This window comes from Clupea harengus, chromosome 3, assembly GCF_900700415.2.
Source record: "Clupea harengus chromosome 3, Ch_v2.0.2, whole genome shotgun sequence".
NCBI classification, from domain to species: domain Eukaryota; kingdom Metazoa; phylum Chordata; class Actinopteri; order Clupeiformes; family Clupeidae; genus Clupea; species Clupea harengus.
In genome coordinates, this window is record NC_045154.1 from 28,216,800 (window position 1) to 28,235,811 (window position 19,012).

Sequence of the window (19,012 nt, forward strand, 5' to 3'; positions counted from 1 at the left end):
CGCCAAGCCTTCTGCATTACTACAGACAGAGGAAAAAAGGGGGTGTTGTACTTCTGTTTTCACATAAGCATTGCTGAAATACTGAATTTATGGTCCTTAAAACTTAATTAGTTGACATATATGGGTATTAATTTGCCTTAACAGATGTTGTAATGAGAGGGTTGAATAACTTTACAAAATAAAGTGACTGATTACTTTCTTTTGAGTTGATAGTTGGTTCCATTAAAATGTCATCAAGCAACAACACTTTGGCCTGAAGGGGAGGTGCGGCGTAGCTCTTACTAGCATCGGCTGGGCGGAGATGATCAGAGTCGCATGTGAAAAAGGTCTGGTGGTCCTGCGCCGAGAGATTCATGTCATAGTATGTGAGAGGCTCTCGACCTGTCACCCACGTGTACCTGCCAAACACACACACACACACAGGTAAGGATTCTTACAAACATTTCAAAATAAAATATATGTACTGTGGATAGTAGGACCAACAAATACAACTCACCTGTTGTACTCTGCTCCTCGAAATAAGTTAAGTGGATTTCTCCATACTTTACATTCTGGTGGAGAGATCAGGCAGATAGAGGGATTTACTCTCACAGTCGCATTGTATGCTGTGTGTGGCTATTTTTAGATCACTTAGGGCTTGCATTCACAACAGTCTTTGGAAGACGAGAGAGCTGATCCTATCTAGTCAGCACACATTTTTTTTTATCTCACAGACGCATCTAGAATATGGATTGAGAGTTTGGTTCTGGGGTTAACATTCCTGTGTTGGAACGTATTTGATGAATGAGGGCCATGGGCGGTCTCTCACCTGACACACTCTGTCGGTTGGAGTCTGCATCTCCGTTACTGGTGTTGGTGTTGGTGGGGGTGCTATTGTCCACACCGCCCAGCAGAGGGCGCAGGTGGCTCACTGACACCTGCTCGATGAAGGAAGTGCCATACTTCCTGAAGTACCACCACTCAAATATCTGCACACAAAAGATGGAGGACGTCGCGGTCAGGCTTTACGGCGTTTTTGGCGGGTGTTAACGTCGAGTAGACAAGCAACCCACTTATGCAGCTTGCAGCTTCACAGCTTCACTTTTGGAATATTTTAACGGCACGGTTAGCACTGGAGGAAAAACAAGCTATTCTCTCTTTCACAGCCAGAATGAGAGCAAGTGCTTATACCAAAAATGTTGCATCTGCATTCTATGGTTACTGACAGTAATAGAACATCATTATCTATCTTTGTCAATCAGGAAGAGGACTGTAGAGCTACTACTCGCTGTTTGAGGTCACGCTCTACTGACCCCTTTATCTAACCAAACAACCCCTCGTACACAATAAGTAAACCCTTTTTATATGAACAATTTATATGAACTTTCCTTACCAATATGAGGCCCGAAATCAAGGAAGACGTCCCCGTCAAAGCCACGTAAAACTTGGGCGTCAGAGTATTCAGGAACATGCTTACTGTGGATGGAACACAAGCAGGGAAAGAGGAAGTGAAGAGAATGTAAGTTCTTCAATATTATAAGTAAACAAAAAAACACACACACACACACACACACACACACACACACACACACACACACACACACACACACACACACACACACGAAATGGAGCTGAGGCAGGAAGACAAGAGAGGAGCATTCAGATGGCAATGCAGACATATATAAACACAAACATACTGCAAATAGGCAAATAGACAGCAGCCCCAATACAGCACCTCTTCTTTTCAATGCAATAGCTTAACCAGAATTAAAAAGGAACAGCATGCAATATATTTACTGTACTAAATCATAATATGACCATGATATATGTCATCAGAGCTTAAGGTAACACACTAACATGGCTTCTCCGACAACAATGCTACAGCCAGTATGTTCTCCTTTGAAAATGGAATGTGTTTGTGTTTTGGCCTGTGCGGTTCCGCCCACTGCCCATTTCCCAGTACCATTTCGACACCCCGGGTTGCCAAATATGAAACAAATTGGCAGGCCAACAGCAAGAAAATCCCACCAGCCCTCATTGGCTTTACTTGACACCCGTGATGGTATTTCATAAAGGAGATCTGCATTGGGCTGCAACAGGGAAGAACAGTAGACTACTACTCCGAAATAAATGTGTCCTCAACCTGGCAACCCACATGCGTTTCGATTCTGGTAAGCAGGGTGAGGGGAGACCATTCTCTCCAATATTTCATTTTCATTTAAAAGCTTGCCGTCAGTGTTACATATAGTTACCTTAATTTGCATTGCACAAAAGTACATTTTTACAATGTGATGCGAATTGGGTATTGATGATACACTGACACTTAGGCCACCCTGGTCACATGACAGAGGAGATCTGGGAGGTGAAGCGGCAGGGGCAGCACACACACATCCAAGTCAGCTGAGACTGAGAAAACACATGTAGCGTGTACATGAGAGTGTGTGTGTGTGTGTGTAACGTTAGGCTCCTCTGTGCATGCGTGTGTGTGTGTGTGTGTGTGTGTGTGTGTGTGTGTGTGTGTGTGTGTGTGTGTGTGTGTGTGTGTGTGTGAGAAGAGGTGGCAGGTGAGCGTGCCACAGCAGTACAAAGCCATCAGTGAGAGGAGTGAATGGAAAAAGAGAGAGGGGGGAGATGAGGAGAGAGAGAGAGAGAGAGAGAGAGAGCAGAGGGGAGGGGAGAAAGTGAGGGGGGTTGGGCAGAGAGGGCTGCACAGGCCCTGCAGACAGAGCGGCCGGTGCTCTAGAGGCAGCTGGGCCCCATTCAGCCAGCTGGAGTACCGCTCTCGCCCTGAGAGTCCCATTCACACTCCCTCAATCACTCCCTCTCCAGCACACCAACACACCAGCACACGGCACACGGCGCAGAGCAGGGAAGACGAGAAGAGAGAAAAAAAAGAAGGAACATAATGATGATAATTAACAAAGAAAACCATTGACTGGTTAATTGCACATCCCACGAGAAAAAGCCATCAAGGGGACTACCCAACCTACACACAGTTCTCTGATGTCATATTTTTCATTAATAAGCCAGTTCACATGCAAGTGCTCTGGGAAGATATAGAGGATGTATACGGAGTAGGTGTGTTGCCTTTGAGCCCGAGGTCCAACATCAGCCACAGGTCAAGTTGCTCAGTGAAGCACTTACTAGTGTCAACCTGGTTTACTGTAACATACATCTTACATGTATTTATTTATTTATTTTGGCACAGAAGACATGCTCCCATCAATGCTCTTCCACAAAGCCAACACTTAAAATAAAACAGTACAGTGTGGCTGATGGGATTACGCATTGCTGTTCTCAGAGGTGAGTCACCAGGGAGAGAGCGCATCCCCTCACAGGCAGGGTAGAAAGTGTAAGAACATCACGGCTTGTCTAAAAAGAGGATGATTAAAAAAAGACAACAGACCAGGGTAAACGGCGCTGTAAAACGGGCGGGGGGGGGGGGGTATGTAGAGAGCAATCATTCTACCACACATTAGACCAGCCTCCGACAGGAGCCATTACCACAGATGTCTCTGGCTGCTACCGTGAGGGCATCACTACTGATTGCAACAACTGAGCTCCAGGGATCCACAGTGGATTAGCCCTCTCACGGCAACACACCAAAATGACTGAGCTGAAAAACATCCATCGATTCGCTAAACTGGGCCTTTTTTCCGCTGCTCATGAGCTAACGTGAACAAAGCTAAAATATCCAGCGCTGAACAGTGTAACTGCTTGTACCCCAGCACAGCCGTGTGGGGCTGATGAAACTCATGCAGGTGTTCTCCACCAGCACCTCACCGTGACAGCCAGGGAAATACGATTTAGGCACAGCTGACCGCCTCTTTATGCTATGTCAGCCCTGGACGGGTTTTCAGAATGGGACGGCCATGCTGTCTACAACAAGAGGTATAAGAAGACGGTACAAAACAAAAAAGTGTATTGAACATTTTCACAAGTATCACACAAATCACAGCACACACGTATTACACACAGTCACAGCCAGCATCACAAAAGTCAAGAGAATACGCGAGACAGCCAAAGCCATCATTAACATCCAGCCTGCTTCTAAATCACTGCTTACGGCGGTGGCTCTTTCGCTAGACGTTGCGGAAATGCATGAACATTCCTTTATTACACATCTTGAGAGCATGTGCCCTCACTGACATCCACTGCAACTGGAGCTCACAGACAGTCTATGTTCCCTCAGAATGCACAATACGCAATTACCAGCGAGAGCAGGCACTTAGAGCAAGCACATTCAAGGACAGCGCTCGTGTCAAGGCCTGACGAAGAATCCACAGTCCACCTCCTCATGAAGCTCACAAATTGGCAACATCTTTCAGGAGCAGGCTACCGACCACTAGATCTCATGTAAGATTAGACAGGAGTTCCGCAGCCCAGACAGGGTTCAAATTAGCCCCGTAACCAAGACTCAGTGAAGCCTGTGCTGATTTATGTCAAGCAGGGTAAATAGTTTTTCCTCCCCTCAGTGTGGATGGGCTAATGCGGCTGGGTGGGTAAAGATCACGGTGTGGCTTTGTGGAAGGCAGAGGGCTGACATGAGAGATGGAGTCAGTGTTTCAGGGACCGGCCAATGGAGGTCAGAGTGACATGCTCGCCTTATCTAAAGGTCGCTGGCGCAGAGGGGCAACATCTCATGTCAAACGCAGATAAACATAAACACACACACACACACACACACACACACACACACACACACACACACACACACACACACACACACACACACTAACAGAAAGAGAATGTCCACAAATAGTATCATGTGCTCAAGTTAATTATCAAGAAGTTGAATTTTAGTTAGTCTGTGGGTAGAAAAACAGTGAGCATACAGAAATTTGATCAGATCAATTGGTGGCGTAACATCTCAGTCCAAACGCTGGAAACTGAATGAATAACAACATCACATTGGACGTGCGTCATCGCCACAAAAGCCTTCAGAAGATACTGGCATAATTTACAAGCCACTCACACCCCAGTATCAGCCTCTTGTCTCCCTAAGAATGCACAAAGTAGCGGCACTCTTCCTAGCAACATCAGTAGACACCACGCAAACTGGGGCCCTACCAATCCATTCTTTTAATTGTGTGGGGGTTGGTCGTCTTTTGGCTTCCGAAGGTAAAGGTTACCATGACTACCACAAGGCGACTGCCTGCTGGTTATATTGGTGAGAGAATCTGGATGCAAAAATGAAAGAGGAATAGAGCATCAGCACGGAGAGTGAGCGAATTTACACAACTCACTTTGTGTATCCTTTTCTTTGTGTTTGACAGATCCCACAGCCTGGTGCCTTCCAACACCAACAAGATATTAAGTCCTCTGTTGAGTGCTTGGAGTTAGAATTATGCCCATCACCATGGAGACGGGGAGAGATGAAAAGCTAAATCTGCTGTAATAGGGAAGGCAAGCTGCCTCGTCATTCACTCGTCATTCTGAAAGCTACACCAGTTGAGCTGCAGCTGGGTTTTTTTTCCCAACGCCCAGCACTTGTGGGTCTGAATCCACAGGTAAACATCACAACATACAAGTCCGTGGTGACTCGCGGATTCACATAAATGCAAAGGTCTCAAGCAACGATTGGCTCAGCATGTGGAGAAGAAATCAATACATGAACCAAATGGTCTCAAAGCACACACACACACACTAATTGCAGCCTTACGTCTTAGTATTAGGACAAAGAACATATGGAAAATGGAAAAGGTTGGACCTTTCCACATCTAAAAACATCAGCAAAAAAGGTCTGTCTTTCAAACAATTCAATATCTGTTGGTCTTAAAATAGCTTTACAAGAAAAAATAGGCAACACCATCAGATAAAATAAAAGAAGAATAAAACAGAAAGTGGTTCTAAAATAATACTACTAAAAAAAAAAAAAAAATAAGAATAGAATCTACGCATAAGAGAAAATAAGGATGAATTCCTTTATTCAAAACAGCCAGACCTAGTGTTATTGATGCTGGTTGGCAATACAATTTATTGAAAGAGTAGACCATGTTGTGATTCTTGGCCAAGTCCTAGAAATCCTAGAAATGGATTTCCTAAAGATGGTGCTCTAAAAGCAAGAGTTTTTCTTCATTCCATAAATATAATTTGTTTATAATTGATAAACAAAACAAGCCTAGGCATTGCCAGTTACCTGGTGGACAGCACATAGTAAGGCACCATGAGACAATAAGGCAGGCTATGTAAGGCTTTGTACACTGACCCTAAAATAAAGATCATGATCATTTTTCAGATTTACCTCGGTGGACGATGGATGCACAATAATGTGTTGTATGCTTCAGATCACCACTTAAATAAATGTCTTTGGGACAAGAACCACTCGTGGCAAATATCATAATCTATTTAAAATCACATCAATCGTCCAAATTATGAAATGAAACACTGTTATGTTCTATGAGAAACGTCATCACAAGCCATGGTAAGCCTGACAGATGCGGCCTTACTGGATCTGGTTAGCGCACTGACAGTAACATTCTGTACAAACTGCCACTTATCTAGGGACACAGCCGGACACCCAGCCAGCACTGCATTACGATAATGTAGTCCCCCAGTCACAAATGAATGGACTAGATTCTCATCATCAGAGAGAGAAAGCACAATTGTTCCACAAAGACTGTGACAACAGAGGCCGTGTGCATCAAACCGCTTCCCCTTTCAGAAGAAGAAACCGCACTAGAAGCAGGACACCGATGTCCAATCTGAGCGTAATGAGAGTCCAGACCAGTACGACATGAACACGACCTTCCACTCAGACCAGTACATGACATTAACATGACCCTCCACTCTTACGACCTCTACACCTGCTCACCATCATTCATGTATCCGTCATCCACCATACTGCACTACAACCACCCTAGTCGTTTTACCTGTTTATTCCATGAGTAGTGTAATACCTGCCACTACCTTAACGTCTAGCGATCCTGAAATAAACATTCTTGTACTCACCACTTATGAGGGATAACAACGACACAAAACAATCCATCCCTTGCCTAAATGCTGCCTTATGCGATAAGCACCAGACTGATCATCACACTTAAGAGGCAGGTTGTCCATTACAGCATGTGATGCTGCAGTCAGATGCGCCTTTAGTTTCATCTTGAGAAAGAGACGAGCAGAGGAGGAGGTAAAAGCCACTGCTTGTGCAATAACTGCAGACAGAGCCGGCTGAGAAGGCCATCCATTTGCTTGGAGGCACAGAGGTTGACTTATAAAGCACTGACCAGACCCCAAGCCATGGGATGGAAACTGAGTAGCTCATTGACAGGTAGTGGCCAACCGTCTGGAGAGAAGTCCTCATGAGAGCAGCCCAATCTGGGCAATTAAATCCCAGCTCATGATCAGACTCAAACGCTGATGAACGTAAAATTCCCTGCTCGTGATGATGAAAGCATGCTGAGAAACCCTTGCTACACTGCAAAGTTGTTATCATGTGTGTTATTATTTTGAAAAAGCACTACTACATTTTGAGAGAATGTGCGTAAACTAAGATTGGATATGATACCGTAATCTACTGCATGACTTGCCTGCTGCATTCAACATCCCACTACCACCAGTTTGAAAACAAATATTTCTAACTATATTTTTAGCTATATCTAACAATTGTAATATTCCAATCAATGCAATAATAATAATAATAATAATAATAATAATAATAATAATAGGTATAATAAGACTGTATTCGGACTGCCCCACCATCCCCTTTATTTCGATCCCACAATGCAATTAGAGAGCATTTAACTAAATGATTACAGAAAACGTGTCACCTCTATTCAGCCTGGTTTGACATAGAAGAAACATCCCTCCTACCTTTTTGGCGCATTTCTGCTCTTTGATGAGACTGAAATAGCTGTAGTCAGCAGTTACCACAGAAACCTGATATAGTACCATTTTGCCACCACCGTGGTGTGTAACCACAGTAACAGGGACAGCTGGTGGCCGTCAGAGCAAAGCTTGCCTTTATCAGGCTGCCATTTCCAGTAAACACCTCCTTCAGCCACGACGTGGACGAAAAACAAACAAATCTGCCATTCAGGCTCTCTGTCAATGCGCAATATCAGGCTCTTGGGGTGTTTAAAGAATCGCTTTCTCTGGCATCAAAAAGGATTTATGAACAGGCATTAACTGAGGGCTGTAGGAAGAGGTATTCATCTAGTACTGCTCACATAACATCAGATTTCACTCTCAAATGTGGGGGTGAGAGAGCCAACAAACCTGTCGGCCTGCTGCATGGGACCTGAACACCAATCACCTGGTGTTCCACAAAGCGTCCGGTCACTGGGCCTCTGCTGTGTTTTTATTTAAACACACTGTTGAGCCCGACTTGCAACAATACATACTGAGATGCAGAAGTACGGACTGAGCAAGAGAGGGCTGTGTGACTGCCTAACCTAGCGCGACCTGAAGAGGAGCAATAACCTGACCAATCACACCTCTTCATCCACTGCAATCATCCCCTCTAACTGAGGGCAAAAAAGGAGACGTTTCTCACACAACACTCACACTCTAGCCTCGTCGTTGTTCAGCTCTGATATCTTCTAAAACTACCTGTTGTAGCTCTTGTTGTAACGCCTCTTTTCTTTCAAATTTCAAAAAGCATTAACTGCAAAGACTAAAGTCACTTGTGAACCCTTGAGATATTTTTTTTTTGTTCTCCCAACTAAGCGAAATCATCCACTGGCTCACATACGGATGACACGTGCCTTTCCAGCTTGGCTTCTCCTGCGGAATAGTGTGGGAAGCCGCCATGTGGCTCCCTGTATATATCCTGCTGCCTGGATTTGCATTAAGTTAAGCAATAGGCTTTACAACTAGGCAACTAATGTCAGGCATTTCAGTAAACTTTATATTTATTCAAGACTGCTATTGAGATGTCGTTTTTTTATTCATCAAAGCTGTCTACGTTGCAGATTGACTGCAATTATTTGTTTTATTGTACATTTTAGAACAACAACATTTCTTTGCAAAATTATGTTATGTAGAATATAAATAAATAATCAGTTTTGATTCCAGAGACTTTAGAGACTTTTGCTTATTACAAATCTCCACATGAACTATAAAGGGAGAACAAAAAAGATTACTAACTGAAAATGAGCATAAATTACACAGCTGCAGCTTTTCACCTGGAATATGAAAATGAGTCATGTAAAAACAGTCAAATAGGCTTTGGGCCCTACCAGTGAGACAGAGGAAACATCCACAAATACATACTATCCAAAAAAAAAAAAGATCATCCGTCATCTGTGAAGTTCTCAAAGATGGGATCGAGCAGCCCCTTCCAACACTGGCACTATGAAAGGTTGACCTTACTGAAATGTTACAATATGAGAGCTTATCATCAGAATTTAACCAACATTTAACCAACATTTGAGAGAGCAATCACCGCAAGCTACTGGAGGCAGAGCCAGCCACATGAACGAAACTATGACTTCCAAGCTTGGTATTGACAAACAATCCAAACCTATCGCCATAGGGCACAACGAGAGACACAAAAAACAGACAGAACAAAGAAACAAGAGAGAGAAAAAAAAGGAAGAAAAAACAAACAACAACAAAGAACGTCACCCGACAGAAAACCTACAGGTGAATCTCACCGCTCCATAAGAAAGCACACAGGATGGTCTACACACACACACACACACACACACACACAAACACACAGCCACAGCTTGAGACAGACAGGCAGACAGACAGACTGCACCTCTGCACCTCAATGTCACCTAGCCCAGCAGCAATGGCAGCACAGAGAGAGAGAGAGAGAGTGCGAGAGCCTGAGCCTTGGCAGCGGAGCTCTCGGAGCCCATGCCTATAAAACACGGCTCGGCTCGGCCACACAAAGGGATGCTGTCAGTAGCAGCCGTATCCGCCACGCCAAAAAGGCAGGCAAAAAAAAAAAAACATTCAGAAACAGAGTGAAGGGGGAAAGAGGAGGTGAGCGAGAGGAGATGGTGTGAGGCAGAGGCATACAGGAATAGCGGAGGATGGCAGGAGAAGAGGGAGAAAAAGAGAGGGAGGAGGGGTGATGGGGGAGAGATGGGAGAGAGATGGATTTCTGCATCACGACCAGTAATCGCCGCCTGCTTGCCCTTCGTGCAAAAAAAAATGGTAGATCCCAGTGCCTAGCGGAGGCAATCTGTTACAAGGGAACGTTGAAATAACAGGACCACGGAAAAACACATGCCAACAGAGAAAGAAGAGAGAGAGAGAGAGAGAGAGAGAGAGAAAGGAAGAAAGAAGAGACACAGTATGAAGAGAGAAAGAGGAGAAATGGAGGTGTACAACAGACACCGTTATTTGAGAGGGAAGAGGAGGAGGAGGGGTGAAAATACATATGCACACGTACACACGCAGAACCAAGCACTCAGACGGAAGACAGGCAGAGAATGATGCGAGGTACTTACGTGAGGACTCGGTGCCAAACATGGCTGGGCCGGGTGCTGTGATGGAGAAAGAGAGCGAAAGAAAGGGGAGGGAGGGGGATAGAGAGAGGGAGAAAGAGAGAGAGAGAGAGAAAGAGAGGGAGATGATGAGCACACAGCTACACAGCAGGGGTCATCAAAGCACACAATGCAGGCAGCCAGTCAGCCAGCCAGTTGACCGATCAGACCCGGCTCTTGAAGAGAGGAGGGAGGGGGTGGCCAGACGCTGGACTCCCACAGCCGTTAACAGCCCTACTACTACTACTCCTCTTCCTCCTCCTCGACCTGCTCCTGCTCCTGCTCCTGCTCCGGCCGGTGCTATGGCCCTGGCTGCTCCGGCGCATTCACCACCAGCGCAGCAGCAGCACTACTGCCCCGCTGCGGCTGCCTCCGTCAGGGCCCCAGCGCAACACCAGCAGCCACCGAAGCCAACAATGCCACAAAAGCATCGGACAGGAAACGGGGGGCTAACGCGCGCCAACAATAATCACGCCCCGTGCACTTTAGATCCTGCTCCTGCCCGCCAGAATGGTATAGCTCTCACTCTCAGTGCCTTTCTCAAAAATAAGCTCCTGCTCCTGGTCTCCCCCACTCTGCTCCTCTTTCTTCTCTCCTTCCCCTCTCTGTGTTGTTTTTTTTTTTCTCCCTCCCCTCTTCTCTCGGTCACAGCCGCTCACACTATTCCTCTCGGTGCGAAAGAGGCTGGAGGTGGGAGGGGGTGCTGGGGGGGGGAGGTGGCGGGGAGGTCGGGGGTCAGAGTCCGTCCTGAGGCAAAACAACGTAAAGAGTGGATAGCGCAATCCTCCGGCAAAGGCAGCTGTCTGCTAAGACAATGGCTACGCAAACAGTGGGTGACGTCAGAAGCCTGCGAAAGACTGACTGTTTCTGCCTTCTGCTGCCGCTGAAGGGAGAGGGAGAGGGAGAAAGGGAGAGAGGGAGAGAGGGAGGAGGAGGAGGAGAGAGGGTGAGGGGGAGGGGAGGGATGAGAGGGAAGGGGAGGGGCTCCACCACGAGTGGGAACAGACCAATCGAAAAGGCTTTTCTAATATGCCATCTACACAGTCATACTTGCTGGCTTGCGCACACACGCACAATATACACACACACACACGCGCGCGCACACACGCACAATATACACACACACACACACACACACACACACACACACACAGACACAGAAATACCTCCCCCGCAGGAGCAGGGGAAGGAGGGGTATATGGCTTTTCATGAGGCAACAGAGAAATTTAAATAATAAGAACTGGGATGGATCTATCCTTACCTGATGGACAGATTGTAAAAATGAGAACGCTCAGCAAGCACACACAACCACTATACCAACAGACGCAATGGTGGGAAAAACACCAAAATACACCCCCCCCCCCCACCCCCCAAAAAAATATAACTGCTCACTTGAGTCAAATACATTAGGTTTGGACAGAGCAATAATTATATCTCTGCTTGTAGTTTGGTCATATTTATGATGCTATTGGTCTAATACACAAGAACATATTGATCCATATATGTGTCTAGAGCTTTAGGCACATGTGATAAACCAAGTGATCCGACAAGGATCCCTCAGACCGAGATGGACCAGTAGGATCTGACTGAAATGCTGGCCTTGTTACTAAAGGACACCAGCTCAACTCTGGCCCAATCCAGGTAGTGAGTGTCTAAAACCCACTCCATGAGGAGATGACATCGAGTGCGGGATGCACTGCTGAGCAGAGGGCAGTTAATAAGCCCCATTCATAAACGAAGTCACACGCTGCATCTTGCTTATATCCATGAGTGAGTTCACCCTCTTGAGGCGGCGGGGAGAAAGGTGCTTGATTCTTTCCAGCTGTGCACTCGTTCTATGCGCCCATCACAAACACAAGGACACACACACACGCACACACACACACACACACACGCACGCACGCACGCACGCACGCACACACGCACACACACACACATCAAAAAACCACACATACATTCATACTCTTGTTCCCTCATTCTCTCCCTCCTCCTTGCTGCCTTTGTCCTTCAGTTCATCCCTCCCCTCCTCCTCCTCCTCCTCTGCTGAAAACGTCTCCTGAGGTCACGTCAGCGGCACTTTAATTACACGGGGGGTTTGGGGGGGCCTTTCTGAAACACTGCACCACAGGGAGAAGCGAAGGGGGAGGGGCCCAGTCTACCTCTTTTTTTTCTCTCCACTCATCTTCTGACTTCTCAGCCAGCCAGCCAGCCAGGCCGCTCCAAGAAGCTGTCTACAGCCCATGTTTTGGGTCAGAGTACAGCTGCTGTACTCACAAACCCACATTGATTTCAAACACAGGATCATGTCCACCACCATCAATGGGCCTTACTTTCAATGGGCTACACCACCACTGACGGGGAGATTGAGGCGAGGACACCCTATGGTGCTCTATTCACGGTCCGCTCTTTTCAGTCAGCACAGTCCTTATACTGTCCATGACACAGGGAGTCTGCAAGAGAGTCTGTAACCCCGTAACAAGATCTTATGCATGCATGCACACACATACCATTGGTTAAATGAGGTTATCTGGCCAACTGCCAACCTGGGCCCTTGCCTTACTGAGCTCATGCCATGGATGGAGGACAGAGGCTATCTACAGTGGGATAAATGAAATTCGTCGATGACAAAATCTCCACTTGTTATGACATGGCCAAATAAATAAATAAATAAATAAATAAATAAATAAATAAACAGAGTACTTATTCTTGAACAATGCTCCGCTGATGAGCATGGGTAGCACGGAGGCAAGCCGCTTGCTCCTGGTTGCTAAGCAACTGAAAACCAGTGTGAAAGGAGGGTGGCCATCCTTCAAAGTGGGGTGTGTATTGATGGGGGAGAAATGAGAGGCCGCTCAACGAACTGACACTCAAAATGAGCACTACTATGGAAAAATATGATGAACACAATGTCACACATAAACGGTTCAATTGTTCTTTTTCCAAGTTATACAGAACAAATAAAATAGGTAAAGAACAGTAATAAATCGCTATGTACTAGTGCTTAGATTTTCAATACGCTTTGTGCTTTGTGCATCACCTGAAAACAAAATCTCTCTATCATCGTCTCGACAAAAGAAAGTCGAAACAGCCATCAAAGGGAGGTGACAGAGGCTTTGATTACCTATATTAAGATCACAAAAGCACACAGCCAACTATGACAGGCAAGGGGAGAGACTCCCCCTGCTGGGCTTAAGAAGAACAGCATCTAATCTACTGAAAGAGACTCAAACACCATTGTCATATTAAAAAAAAGTAGGGGTCATCTTTTTAAATTTCGTATAACCTTTTGCTTCAAGTAAAAACCTATGGGTCTCTGTCTTTCCATAACAAAGCCAAGCATTAGTGCGAACACCAACACCCAATTCACCATTCAGTATGTGAATCTGCAAAGAAATAGTCTCCCTAACTGAGCCAATTGTGTCCCACTTTGAGAAAGCACTTTTCAGAGCAATTACACCGAGATGGCACAAGACACATTATTTATGAGTCCACTTTACGCACGAGGGTACAAGCAGACTGGAGGGTTCGTTCCTGGGAGCCAAATGTAACAGAGGCCAGCCCCGCAGCCTCTCACATTACAACTGCCAGAGGGCTTCTAAATTAAGCACCCAGTGAAGAAGAGTGTTAACAGATCCATTAAAAAAAAATTATGGCAAGAAATACATAATATAAAAATATATATGACTACTAAAGAGGCTTTACCTCAGTGTATTACAGTGGCATGAGCAATTGAGTGACAACATGTAATATGACACCATCATATTACATTGCCCACATCAACAAAACATCCAAAAATATCACAGTTAAAGTGATTCTCTATAATATGGTCCTAGTCCTACTGTGAAGAAATCATCTATGACGCATCGTTTTTTTGTGTATCTGAGGAAGAAAATAAACGTACCCCCAAACAACCAGACAAAAGACTATTTTGTATTTTAATAGGTGTCTGTTTAACACGGTTTGACTAACATTGAGCACAATAACCTTTGTTACACATCACTATAGCGATGATATTACATTTCAATTGTTTGTCCCCTCTTACACCCTGACTACTGGAGCCTAGCAGGACTAAAGGTAGAGTAGACTTTCCTTGAAGTACTTGGAAGTCTTTCTTTACGGGCCATCCCCTCTGTAAGAGGATCAACAAACCAGCAGGTAGGGGAGTCCCGTGGGAAAAAAACAACCACTCATTGTAAAACACTGGAACATCTGTAGTTATTTGTCTGTTGCTCCCTGACATAATATCATTTTGCCCCATTTTCCTGTTACACCCATTAAACCTGCACTACACAGCACCCCACTGTGCAACCATGAAGTCACAACCATTCAGTACAGCAACACAACAATGGGTATATTATGAGGAATGGGGAAGAAATTAACTTCATTTTAAATTACACTATAATCAGCCAAATCAGACTGGGTTCACAAACGCTTTATTGTCACTGGAACCAAAAACAGGAGAGGAATGTAACAAACACCTCCTCTAGAGCTGTGGACTGCAGTCCAGCAAACTGGACAACCACAGGAAAGGACAGAACACAACATAAGGCCACCATCACCTCCTGGGCAATCTGCTTGGGCAAGTGCTTGACCCGCAGTCCCTGGACTTTGTGTGCCAGGAGCAGGGACCACTGAAAGAACACTTAATTCCATCTGCTTCTTGACCCAACTGTCAGCAATGAGTCATATCAACAGCGGTGAGCACTTCAAAACAACTGGCAGTAATTCATTTTCTATGTGAGCCAGCGTCTCTCGGGCAGGGAGCAGCAGCGTGACCGCTGGCGCATCCTGGGTGGTGTGGGCGCCAGAAGAAAGTTGAGGTCCGGGCAACTTTATGGTAATGAGCTATGACGCGGTTCTGCGGCAACCAAGATGTGCCTCAGTTAAGAGGACAAAGCCTATGTGAAGTCCACCAGAGGTTTGTAGTTTTTAGTGTTAGGATTGCAACACTTCCTGGTTCCCAAGATAAAAACCCTATGGAAAGATTTATGGGTTTTTGCTAAATCTGTGAGAAAAATAACGCCAGTAGAAAACCTAGGCAAATGGTTTGGTGTGTTTAAATGGTTTATTTATAAAAAATAAAGATGTGGCTACCAATATGCTAAAGCAGAAAAAGAATGGACTACATTGTGTCAATTGTGTCACAATCTCTGATCGATTAAGCTAGCTATAGTTAGCTTCTGCTCACCTTGTGAAATTGGTGACGCATTAAGCTAAGTGACTTGTCTTGTAGTCTGTTAATTTTTGACGGTAGCAGAGGGATAACAACAGGCATATTTTAGAGATATAATGGGTCTACAGTCTATACAGACAATGTAGATTTTAATGAACATAATCAAATGTGGGGTCTCTCAAGCAGTTATTTATCTGCAATGGGTGATATATTGCGGATTCTCCAAAACCCCATTCATTCTCTCATAGAGATTTTCGTTTTAAAACCACAACCTGCAAAAATGCTAATCCACCACATACAAAATGACGATGGTCACTCCCACTCTCTATACGGAGGTGACATACCCTAGACATGCATTTTATTGAACAGAATCGCTGCGTGGGGGAGTGGGAGAAAGACATGACTCGAAAAATATTAATATATGTATAAAATGAAAGGTACAATGTGTCATTTTTAGTGACATCTAGTAATTAAGTGGCTGAATTGCAAACCGCTGAATACCCTTCCCTTTAAAAGTGTGTGCTAGTGAGCCATTATTTTGGTTTGTCCCTGCTGGGCTACTGTAGCAACATGGCGGTGCAACATGGCGGACTCCGTGGGAGAGAACCCGTACCCTACGAAGGGCTCATTCTAAGCGAATGAAAACACAACGATTCATAGTTACAGTATACACTAATGAAAACATAATTATGAATAATATATTCCATTTCTACAAGTATATGCCACTAAAAACTACACACTGTACCTTTAAAAGTAGATTTTTTTTGGCCTCATACTACAGAATGCTATTCATTTATTTGTGTTTTACATAAATAGGTGGGATTGGTTGAGCGTGCACAAGCAGGACTGAAATGTCCACCTGAGGGATTTTGCAGGCGAGACAAAATGTGAAAGATGTGGGTAGGGCCAAGACAAAATATGATATGGTTTTGCAGGAGCGTGACAGAATCTATGCAGGATCAGGACTGAAAAATCCCATTCCAGGCAGACCTCTAGTTCCGGTCTGTATAAAGGGGGCGTGTCGCGAGACCCAACATTTGAATCTGAGCAGTTCGTCCAGGATCTTGCAAGGGTTTGTTGTGATTGTTGGAGCCAAAAGTGACTGAATTTGCTGCAGAATTCTCAAATTGCAGTCAAAATTTAAGTGATTTTGAGTTTTTGTTTTTCAATTTCCTGAGGGTGTTCCTAAAATTTGTGATCCCACCTGGATCTTTTGAGGGTTCGTTGTGATTGTTGAGCCCAAAAGTAACTGAATTTGCTGTAGGAATTCTCAACAATTGTGGAGATTGAGTTAAATTCAAATTAAAATCACAAAAAATGGCAAATAATGCTGAAACTCGATGATGTATTAAGAGAAAGAATTGCAGCTTGCCACTGCCATTTAATACATTTCATACTCAGCAAGTCTTTCAGAGCTTCCTATGGTAGCTTCTAGTTCTGATAACGGTTATCTGTTGTCAAGCAATCATGTAAGTAGCTACCGGCCAGCAGACCGCAGAAAGCTACCCGAAATAAAATTAATGGGTTTGGGCATCATGACAGTGTCCGAAATATGTATGTCGGACCACAGAGGAACAAGAGGTCATCATAATTGATATAGTTTTCAATAGACATGAGTGGAACAGTGGCTTCCTTTGGTCTGCATAAAGAGGATTTGTGACCACCCTCTCGCGATCCGGGTTCCAGGAAGTGGATCATCATGAAGTATGATATCTTGCTCCGCCTATGTAAAATCTTACACTCTGACGTGCGCATGTGAACTTAAGACACGTTGACAGCATGCTTACAAACCACAACACCACCTAGCATCATTAAATAATTAAAACGTTATACTTTTTTAGCGCAGAAACTTGTAGAAGTAGACATTAACAAACAGCACAGTTGTAAAAAAGAGAGAGTGACAGATACACAAATTGCAACTAAAGTTCAAATGAACTTGGTGCTAAAATAGAAAACCTAAAACACATTATCAGACGATAAGCAAACGATAGACTGGCACCAAGTAATATAGATTAAAAGTTTCTAGGCGCCAAATTAACGTTACCAGACCTATATCCAAGTTACTGGCTAGCCAGTAGGCTAAATTGTCAGAGGGGCACCATCGTTAGCCTGTCTGTTGCCATGATTATACATCCAATAAATCAGCACCTGCATTGTTGTTCAGAACTGAATGTCATAGTTGAATATATTGTAAAAGCCTACACAACTAGCACATTTTACTTTCGCACTGCACTCAGTCATTGCTGACTGGATGTCTTCGCATGCAACTGGCCGGCTAGCCTGACAAGTTATCGTTACATTCACCAGAAGATGTCGTCCAGGAGATGACCAGTTCATTCTACTTATGTTAATACTACCGTCTTATCACAGATACAGTAACTTTATAATATTACTAAATTGCTGAAGTTGATGGACGTTACCATGAGTCGCGATATCTAGCTAGCTAAAGCTAGTAACCTTAACAGTACCACATTTTTTGCCAAGTCCATCTAACGTATGTTCCAGCCTGCCCATACTGACATACGGTTTAACTTTAATAACTTGCCAATTTTCACGAATAGGCAAGCCAGTGAGCCTGCTGTATTGTTTTCAGAGGGTAACAACTTTAACTAGTGTTCTGCTGATTTGAAAAACATGTTTAACATTAGCCAAGAATTTTTCTAAATTTAAACACAAAGGTCCTAGCTAGCATGCTCAGCTAGTCCAACAACGTAGACGTGTCGAGCTGTCTTGACTGGTTTGCCAACAAGCAGTTTCAGAAGTTTACAAGCTTGCTCAAATTCGAGACAAGACAAAAGGGAATAGTTCACGGAGAACTCACCTGTGGTAAGACTGTCGTATCTAAAGGGCAGTCGTAGAATGTTGACCAAAAATAGCATAACAAAGAACCAGATAGTCCAAAAGTATGCCCAAGACCAGACGATGCACGACTTCAGCTGGTCTAATAAGCCAGCCCCATTATCAGCCATGTTAGTGCTCACTACTGCCCCAAGCTCTTGGACCTCTGGCGATTTTTTTGTAGAGAAACTGTTTATATATTATACATATTTCCGCGCAGCTCTGGCATTAAGACGACTTGACTACATCTCATCACATTATGAATAATTAAACATTAATGCTTATTCAAATGGTTTCATAAAACACACGTTTATGATTAGAAATGACGTTGCGTGGTACTGAAATCCTATAATCCTCGATCACACCATGACATATTATCCGGTGCATCAATAAAATAAAATTAGACACCCATATTTTTAATAATTATTAAAGGTGACTCCATCTGCTTACCTTGTCACCCATTTCCACATTAGCAAATCCTTGCTGTAACTAATAACGGAAACATTTGGGATAGAAGCAGGTATTCGTCAAACTGACTTTGCCGTTTCGTGGCACTTCGATCAGAAACATTAATGACACGAGA

At 44.3% G+C, this 19,012-nt stretch overlaps 1 protein-coding gene across 7 annotated transcripts in view; it reads right to left on the reverse strand.

Moving 5' to 3' along the window:
- The window catches only part of LOC105889708 (suppressor of tumorigenicity 7 protein homolog), a 28,730-nt gene extending 10,125 nt beyond the window's left edge, over positions 1-18,605 (reverse strand). Inside the window, exons 1-7 of one of the 7 annotated variants that reach the window (XM_031565252.2) lie at positions 18,413-18,605; positions 10,383-10,418; positions 1,373-1,455; positions 809-968; positions 497-551; positions 196-398; positions 1-19 (exon numbers count right to left, since the gene is read on the reverse strand). The exon at positions 1-19 is cut by the window's left edge and continues 57 nt beyond it. In XM_031565252.2, coding sequence (XP_031421112.1) covers positions 1-19; positions 196-398; positions 497-551; positions 809-968; positions 1,373-1,455; positions 10,383-10,418; positions 18,413-18,560 — 704 coding nt within the window. In that variant the 5' untranslated portion in view covers positions 18,561-18,605. The remainder of the gene's footprint in view (positions 20-195; positions 399-496; positions 552-808; positions 969-1,372; positions 1,456-10,382; positions 10,419-18,412) is intronic. The other 6 variants (XM_031565253.2, XM_031565255.2, XM_031565256.2 and 3 more) reach the window with 6 other exon arrangements.
- Between the last annotated feature and the right edge of the window lie 407 nt (positions 18,606-19,012).